The 9370-nt window shown below is 34.7% G+C and overlaps 1 protein-coding gene across 1 annotated transcript; it reads left to right on the top strand.

The window, feature by feature from the left end:
• The first annotated feature begins 4463 nt into the window (after positions 1-4463).
• On the top strand, positions 4464-5117 carry LOC110110136. Its single transcript, XM_020841477.1, has one exon. It carries the CDS (start codon positions 4464-4466, stop codon positions 5115-5117), a length of 654 nt encoding a protein of 217 aa, XP_020697136.1.
• Positions 5118-9370: the final 4253 nt, after the last annotated feature.

Below are 9370 nucleotides of genomic sequence, written 5' to 3'. Positions count from 1 at the left end.
AATTTCAATAACACTTTCATGCCAAGTCCACAAAATGGCACCTCTAGAAAATGTATCAGGCTATTCAATCGCACTTAAAAAGATGTAAATATGATGACTAATATTGAAAATAAGTATGTTTGTTTCATCATCACATTAAACAAGATTTGCAAGACAGTCTGAGGTATTTATAAAGGCAATATTTGAGTTTGAGAACCTAAAAAGTGATGCAGTGCATATTGAGGCCCACACCCATATTTCATTTATGCTCAGTATTCGATTATGCACTCTGCCTCCACTCTCACAGTACTATTTTTTGTTAGTAGGAAGTTATACCACTTTTTGCTGGTTATTATATTAATAGTAAGTATAGAATATACCATGGCTGTGATAGGAATACATATATGCTAGGTGTAAGGAAGAAAGTAGCTTTTTATTCTATTACAAAAATATACATAATACTATTTTGGGAAGAGTTTCCCTGTTCTTTTATTTTTCTTTGCTTTTCCATTGGTTTCAGGTCTCTGCCGGAGGTCCAATTGCTGCTGCCGATTCGTGGGTTGCATCAGGTTGGTATCAGAGCCGAAGTAGCGGGATGAAAAAAAAAAGAGAAGGAACCGGTTACAGAAGACAACCGAAGCTTGGAATCACTGTGAGAAAACCAGTCGAACATCATCCGACAAATGGAATTGTTGTCCACCAATGTTCAACACCTCTCCGTCGAAGTACGGCGTGAGTTCAATCTCAACTGGACAACGAAAGCATCCCATCATCATCGTCGAGTTCAAGCACCAGCTGTGAGTTCAGGAGCGCGGCGTGGTGTGGACCTTGATCAGCTAGGGCGTCGCCTTCCTCAACCGACACAAGAATTCTCAAATTTTGAAGCTGATTTGCAATGGCAGGGAGGATTAAATATGGGAATCTCTGAAGATGAGGAATACAGTGACGATAATGTAGATTTTTATAGAAGAGTTTGACGCCCACCTCCTCATCAGAGGAACCATGTTGAATTTAAAGTTAAGGTGGATATACCTAATTTTGATGGGCACCTTCATATAGAAGACTACTTGGATTGGGAAAAAGTGGTTGAAAAATTCTTCAACTACATGGAAATCGAGCCATCCAAGAAAGTAAAGTATGACGCATGTTGTCTCCAAAGTGGCACTAGTGCATGGTGGACATAGTTGCTCCAGATGCGGCAACGAGAAGGGAAGGGACTGGTACGTAACTGGACACGAATGAAGCATTTATTGAATTCTCAATTTCTACCGACGGATTATGAGTAGATTTTGTATATGATATTTCAACATTGCATTCAAGGCACCCGGTCCGTCAGCGATTATACGAAAGAGTTTCATCGCCTCAGTGCGAGAAACAATTTGAATGAGTTCATGAACCAATTAGTAACCCGCTATGTTGGTGGCCTCAAGGAGAGCATCCAGGATAAGCTCCAGTTGAATTCCATATAGTTGCTAGCCCTGGCCATCAATTTTGCTCTACGTTGGGAGATGCAACATAACCGCCCTTCCAAATTTTCATATCCTAGACGTCAATTTCAAGACCACCTTGGTGATCAGGTTAGAGGACGTTCAACTTCTGCTAAAACTCCTCCTAATGTCATGCCCCCACCTCAAACAACTTCACTGCCAAAGCCTTCAGGACAAGCTCCTGAGAATAAGGCTCCATCAAAATTCAAAGCCCTTGCCCAAAATAATCCTTATGCCCGGCCATCCACAATGAAGTGCTTCCGTTGTTTTCAACTCTGGCACAAATCCAACGAGTGTCCACAACGACAACAATTGCAGTTGTTGGAGAATGAAGATGGTGACAATTATGGTAAATGAGGAATATGGGCTCAAAAATGAGGATGTAGAGGCTGACGATGGTGAAACGTTGGTCTGTACGTTTGAAAAATTATTGATAGCTCCTCGACCCGCCAATACATTGCAACGTCATGCCATATTCAAGATACGGTGCACCATTAATGGGAAAGTTTACGATCTCATGATAGACAGTGGCTGCACGAATAATATCATTTTGAGATCGGTAGTCCCAGCCCTCCAGCTCAAAACGACAAGAAATTCGCAACCGTATAAAATCAGTTGGGTGAAGAGGGACATCAACATTACAGTGACGGAAATGTGCCAAATAACCTTTTCCATTGGGCGGCAATATTTGTGTGATGTGTTATGTGACATCTTAGACATGGATGTATGCCATTTAATTTTAGGCACCCCATGGAAATTCAATGCTAGTGTTATCTATGATGGTCGAGCTAACTTCTACTCTCTAGAATGGAAGGGAAAATGCCTACGACTATTACCTAGGCTCCATGATACTAAATCACCAGCCAAGAGCACCCCGGCCTCTACTGTAATTCATATTGTATCGGGACCAAAATTATTACTCAGTGGGAAGGTTCTTGATTCAATTCGGGCCCTGGTAATTACTAACGAGACTAGCGTACAGCATGGAAGCCTTCCTGATTAAATTATCACCTTGCTGGAAGAATTCAGTTCTCTATGCCTGCACGAGCTACTAGCCACCTTTCCACCAGTCCAGCACATTCAACATCAAATTGATCTGCTTCCTAATGCCACTTTGCCAAATCTACCACACTACCGCCACAATCCCAAAGAGCAACAAATTTTTAGTCAATCATTGAGGACTTACTATACAAACAGCTCATACAAGCAAGCATTAGTTCATGTATCGTTCCTGCTCTGCTAGTTCCAAAAAAAAAACAATGAATGACGATTATGCGTGGACAGTAGAGCTATAAACAAAATTACTATCAAGTACCATTTCTCGTCCCAAGGATTGACGAGCTTCTAGATCATTTAGTAGGGGTATATGTGTTCTTCAAGCTTGATCTATGCGACGGCTATCCCCAAATCCGTATTCGTCAAGGTGATGAATGGAAAATAGCATTTAAAATGCCTTTCGAATTATACGAGTGGAGAGTAATGCCCTTTGGCTTATGTAATGCCCCATCCACCTTTTATGAGACTGATGCAAGACATTTTGAAGCCACTTTTGGGAAAATTCTGTATTTCATACTTTGACGATATTTTGGTTTACAGTGACAGTACTTTGCTGCATCACCGATATCATCTTAAACAACTCTTTGAAATCTTGTAGAAACATTAATTGTTTCTAAACTTCACCAAGTGTCAGTTTGCAGCCCCTCAGGTCCAGTTCCTTGGCTTTGTGGTGTCCGCGAAAGGCCTTCAAATGAATCCAGATAAGGTAATAGCCATCCTCAATTGGTCCGTCCCGAAATCTTTCTTCAAAATCCACAATTTTCATGGCTTAGCGAATTTTTATTGCAAATTCATTAAGGGATTTAGTATGATCATGAGTCTCATTATTGAATGCTTAAAGTTGAAAACTTTCCATTGGAGCAAATGTCAGCAAAACAATTTCAATGCTATCAAAATGGCCTTGACATCCGCCCCCATCTTGGCCATTCTGAACTTTGATAAATTGTTCACTGTAGAAACAGATGCTTCCTCTCATGGCATTGGATCAGAGCTATCATAGGAAGGAAGGCCGGTAGCATACTTCAGTGAGAATCTCTGCCCGTCGCGCTAGAAATGGTCGGCCTATGAACAAGAATTATACTCGGTGATTCGTTCTTTGAAACAATGGGAACCTTATTTACTTCATCAAGAGTTCATCATCTGTAGAGATAACAAAGTACTTCAATTTATCAATAGTCAAAAACATGTAAATCGTATGCATGTACGCTGGGTTACATTTCTTCAGAAATTTTCTTTTACTCTGAAACATCAGTCTGGCAAAAGCAACAAAGTGGCTGATGCTCTCAGTCGGAAGCTGCTTCTCATAACCCAGTTACAAACTGATTTTTCAGGTTTGACTTGTATTAAAGAATTATATGCCACTGACCCTGATTTTACAAACATTTGGAAGCAATGTCAACCGCAAGGAACTGTTGCTGGGTTTAACATTCGGCTTGGCTATCTATTTCGAAATAATTTGTTATGCATCGGCCTGGCATCTTCCTGGCGAAATCATATTGTTCGTGAAGCACATTCGGGTGGAATTGAAACCCATGTCGGTCGAGACAAATCTTTGGCCTTTGTACAGTCTCGTTTCTATTGGCCTCGCCTCCGATGAGACATATATCATTTGGTTAATCGTTGCTTTGTTTGTCAAAGTTATAAAGGTGGTTCTCAAAATACAGGACTGTAATTGCCATTACCAGTACCCGATTCAATTTGGGAAGATCTCAGCTTGGACTTTGTGCTTGGGTTACCTTGCACTCAACGAGGCAACGACTCGATCATGGTCGTCGTTGACTGCTTCTCGAAAATGGTTCATTTTATAACATGCAATAAAACATCCAATGCACTACACATTGCACACCTATTCTTTCATCAAATCGTTCGGCTTCATGGAGTACCCCAGAGCCTCACCTCGGACAGGGACGGCAAATTTATAAGCCACTTTTGACGTAAATTATGGAAAAGGCTGGGTACCAAATTGTGCCTAAGTTCCACTTATCATCCGCAATCCGATGGGCAAACAGAAGTTGTAAATCGTACTTTGTGAATCATGCAACGGTGTCTAGTCCAAATCACCTAAGGCAGTGGGAAGAGATGTTAAGCTCCGCTGAGTTGGCTTACAACTCTATGATCAATCACTCGACTGGTAAGTCTCCTTTCAACATAGTTTATACTAATCTAGCATTGGATGTTGCAGTTCTCCCCAAATACCAGTCCGAACCTGCTTCCAACTTCACCAGAAACTATTCTCAAATGTTAGAAGAGGTTCGTAAGCAACTCATAAAGTCTAACCAATCATATAAAGCTGCTGCAGACGTTCACCGACGACAAAAATTATTCAATGTAGAAGATCTAGTGATGGTTCACATGCGTCGTGAACGCTTTCCCCCGGGCACTAATTATTCCAAACTGCATCGCCGAAAGATTGGTCCTTTGCTGATCATTGCAAAAATAAATGACAACGCCTATACTGTGGAATTACCTGCCGACACTCAGACATCCCTGACTTTCAACGTTTCAGACATTTGGCCTTACCACTCTCACGATGACGCTCCAAATATTACAATCAGCTCGTCGGAGTCGAGCTCTTCTTCTGCAGGCGAAGACTGATGTAGCGCATACTGAGGCCCACGCCCATATTTCGTTTCTGCTCAGTATTTAGTTATGCACTCTGTCTCCACTCTCACAGTACTATTTTTTGTTAGTAGGAAGTTATACCAATTTTTGCTGGTTATTATATTAATAGTAAGTATAAAATATACCATGGCTAGGATAGGAATACATATACGCTAGGTGTAAGGAAGAAAGTAGCTTTTTATCCTATTGTTATGGGAAGAGTTTTCCCTGTTCTCTTGTTTTTCTTTGCTTTTCCATTGGTTTCAGGTCTCTGTCGGAGGTCCAGTTGCTGATGCCGATGCGTGGGTTGCATCAAAAAATAGCATTGATTTTAAAGAAATTTATGATTTTGATTTTGCATTTCAATGTCACAAAGACAAAAGACCCTTCTCTCTCTCTCTCTCTCTCTCTCTCTCTCTCAGCAAAAGAAGATTCAGGTTTTAGTTTTAGATATCTTTCTTACTATTTTTTAAATTATGTTTTAGTAAAAAATTTGAAGTTCAAATTATTTTTTTTTACTAAAATACTGTTTTAATAAATAAAAAAAACTGTCCCAAACAATTTCTTAGTGATTTACAATGCCAAAATCTATTTTAATAATGGCAAGTGGTCATTTGATTAATTTAATCTTTCCAAAAAGATTTTTTAAAGTTGTAATAAAGTGGCAAAACGCAATCTGCATCTTTCTTTTTGGTTTATTGGGGAAAGATTATTCTAACATCATATTGCTTTTAAACTGCAAAAAAATTGAGAATAATTTAAAAAAACGTCAAACGCTGAGCATGCAAATTAGCCCTTTGAATATTTGAATATTTAATTTCTCCAATTACGAAATCTTAATTTTTTTTTCTTACAATTTGAGACAATGGCAAAAGCAACGTATTTTATAAAATCCAATAGGCTAAAAATAAAAGATATTTTTATCGCATGTTGAAAGTTATGTTTAGATGAACCATTACTGAAATTTTAATTTTAATTAAAAAAAAAATCCAAATAGAACAATTATTGATTGATTTAAAAACTATTTTGCATGTTTTTTTTTTTCTAAAACTATTCACTTAAAGTTTTGTTAGTGACAGCTTTCTTACTGCTTTTAAAACAACTTTTCAATACATTTTTTTTGTACTAAAATACTATTTTAAAAAATAATAAGAAAAATATCTCAAGCAAAACCTTATTAATAAAAATAGATTATTGAAGGGGCCTAATCAATCAATGAACTTTCATTTGCAATCTTAGGTTTCGTTTGGGATAATTTTTTTGCTAATTTATAAAATTACTTTTTAGCACAAAAATTTCTAATTAAAAAAAACTTATACTAAAAAGCTATTTGAGAAAGCAATGAGAAAATTGTCCAATTCATTTGAAATAATTTTCTTATTATTTTTTAAAGCAATTTTTTAATATAAAATTTCTTTGAAAGTGGTGAAAAAATAAGTCAAAAGTTATCCCAAACAAACTGGAACCATTTTGGTTAAAGCAACCACAAGACAATTGTGAAATAATTTTTTTTAGAATTGTTATAGATATTATGAACTTACTTTTATTCATTTTAAAAAATTGCAGTTATCACACTATTGCAGATCTAGAAGTTAAATAACTATTTAGCTTTCTTACTGCTTTTAAAATAACTTTTAAATAAAAAAAATTGTATTAAAAATCTATTTTAAAAAATAATAAGAAAAATATCTAAAACAAAACCTTATTAATAAAAATAGATTATTGAAGGGGCGTAATCAATCAATGAACTTTCATTTGCAATCTTAGGTTTCGTTTGGGATAATTTTTTTACTAATTTATAAAACTATTTTTTAGCACAAAAATTTCTAATTAAAAAAACTTTTTTACTAAAAAGTTATTTTAAAAAATAACAAAAAATTGTCCCAAAAAATTAATAGCCAAATGAATATCATTTAACAGCTAGCCCACTTCTAAATACAACATAAATATGGGACAAATCTAAGTGGAAAAAAAAAAAGGAAAATATTTTTAAAACCTGATTCATGAATATTATGAATTATGATATAGACTTCAAAGCTACGATATTATAATTGGTCAAACCTTCAACATTTGTGTCGCATTAATGTGGGCTATTAATGATTTTTCGCCATATGACATTATCTGGGTGGAGCTCCAAAGGAGAACTTGCCTGAATATATACAAAGGGAAAAAAATTATCTTATTTGGGTCATCGTCATTTGCGTCCAAATAATCACAATTTTGTCGATAAAAATATTAATTTGGTAAAATTGAGGAAGCTGAAAAGTTACGCAGTAAGAAAGTTATCTCAAATAAAATCTTACAGGCACTACAAAATTTGGTTGATATTAGAATCAAGACCAAACCACACCAACAAATTCTTGAAAATAGTAGTTATGTATTGCATCCATCTTGTTTCATAATGTCTAAGAAAGAAAAAAGCGTTATTTTATAAAGGAGCAAATTAAGTTTCAGAATTAGCTAAAGGAGGATGTTTAATATAAAATTTAAAAGGGAACAAATGCGTCAAATAAAGGAGAACATTCAGAATGCGCCAAATAAAATAGCTCATTCTGAATGCGCTATTATTAATTTATTAGTGACGCATTCAACTCAAATTTAGAGAGAGAAAGAGAACTAAAGAGAGAGCTAGAGCTGAATGTGTCAAATCATTTGACGTATTCATTAAAGTAGGAGAGAGAAATGATTGAGAGAAAGAGATAATGACAGAATACAAATGGGGAGAGAGAATTTTTAATTATATATATATTTTTACTTCTTCTATTTAATATTTTTAAAGATTATTTTATATTATATTATATAATATTAATTATAAATATAAGTTAAAATTTATTTTGGATATAAAAAAAGATTTAAATCTCCCCCCATCCGTCTCTCCATCATTTTTTTCTCCCTTCCCATTTGTCTTCTCTCCCCATCTCTCTCCTCATTTCTCTCTCCTGCTTTAATGAATACATCAAAAAATTTGAAAGATTGAGTTCTCTCTTTTTAGCTCTATTTCTCTCTTCAAATTTGAGTTAAATGCGCAAATAATAATAGCTCATTCAGAATGAGCTATTATTATTTGTCGCATTTTGAATGCACTATTTAATTTAACGCAATTAATCTTTTTTTTTTAATTTTGTATTTAACATACTTTTTAGCTAATTCTGAGTCTTAATCTGCTCCTTTATAAAATAACACCAAAGAAAAAAATTGATGTTACGTAAAAATTTGAATATATATTATAATCACTGCAAGTTGTGATTTGACTATTTTAACCTTTTCGAAAAGATTTTAATTTAATTATTACAGATGATAAAAAACGCATTCTGCATCTTTCTTATTTGTTTTTTGCGAAAAGGTTCAAAGGTCAAACGCTGAGGAAACAAATTTTCCCTTTGAAAATTATAATATTACACAGCTCATCTTGGACTGTTGGTTGAGAGCTTATGCTTCCAACTAAGAGGTCTTGGGTTCGAGTCTTTGTGTATGCGTTGTGTGTGTGTGTTTGCCTTAAATGGCCTAAATGTCCCAAAAAATAAAAAATAAAAAAAATTATAATATTTAGTTCTGCCAATTGCGAATATTTAATTTTTTCTGCTTACAATTTCAGATAACGGCAATTAGCAAAATCATCATATTTAATAAAATCTATGTGGCCTCCGAAAATTCACAGAGCTTTAAGAATATCATAATAAATTTTTTTATATAATTTAATGAAATAAAATATTATCATATTCTCTATGTCATACTGATCTTAACTATTGCTTAAGCATTAATTGGCTCTAAAAGATGCTTAGAAGCTTGATCTATGATGCATTTTCATCTAGTTATTTTGGAGTTTTAGGTAAGGAATATTGATCAATCTAAAAATTTAAAGAAAGGTTGCAATAAGGACTAAGATATTTTCCATGATTTAGTTAATATGGGCGGCCAAAACTTATTTTAATTATGTGAGATCAGCATTTTCTATGAGCGTAAGCTTCTATGTCATCTCTATCATATTGAATTTTTGTTTGGGACATCTTTCTTACTGATTTATGAAACAATTTCTTTGTAAAAATAATTTTTGAATTTAAAGTTTTTTACGAAAAAGCTTTTGCACTAAAAAACTGCTTCATAAAACAGTAAGAAAGATATACAAATAATATCTAAAAAAATATTTGATACATGGTATGAGATACCTAAAAAAAAAATACACATTATATAAAGCCAAAGTGATATTTACATCCATATTACTAGGGGTGTCAATATTTGACACGACA

Source organism: Dendrobium catenatum, unplaced genomic scaffold (genome assembly GCF_001605985.2).
Source record: "Dendrobium catenatum unplaced genomic scaffold, ASM160598v2 fragScaff_scaffold_1021, whole genome shotgun sequence".
NCBI classification, from domain to species: domain Eukaryota; kingdom Viridiplantae; phylum Streptophyta; class Magnoliopsida; order Asparagales; family Orchidaceae; genus Dendrobium; species Dendrobium catenatum.
Note: the sequence above shows the minus strand (reverse complement) of the source record. Positions and strands in the feature narration are given on the sequence as shown.

Bases quoted from the DNA above. Each gene is read 5' to 3' on its own strand.
- LOC110110136 (XM_020841477.1), top strand. From the start codon at position 4,464: ATGGAAAAGGCTGGGTACCAAATTGTGCCTAAGTTCCACTTATCATCC.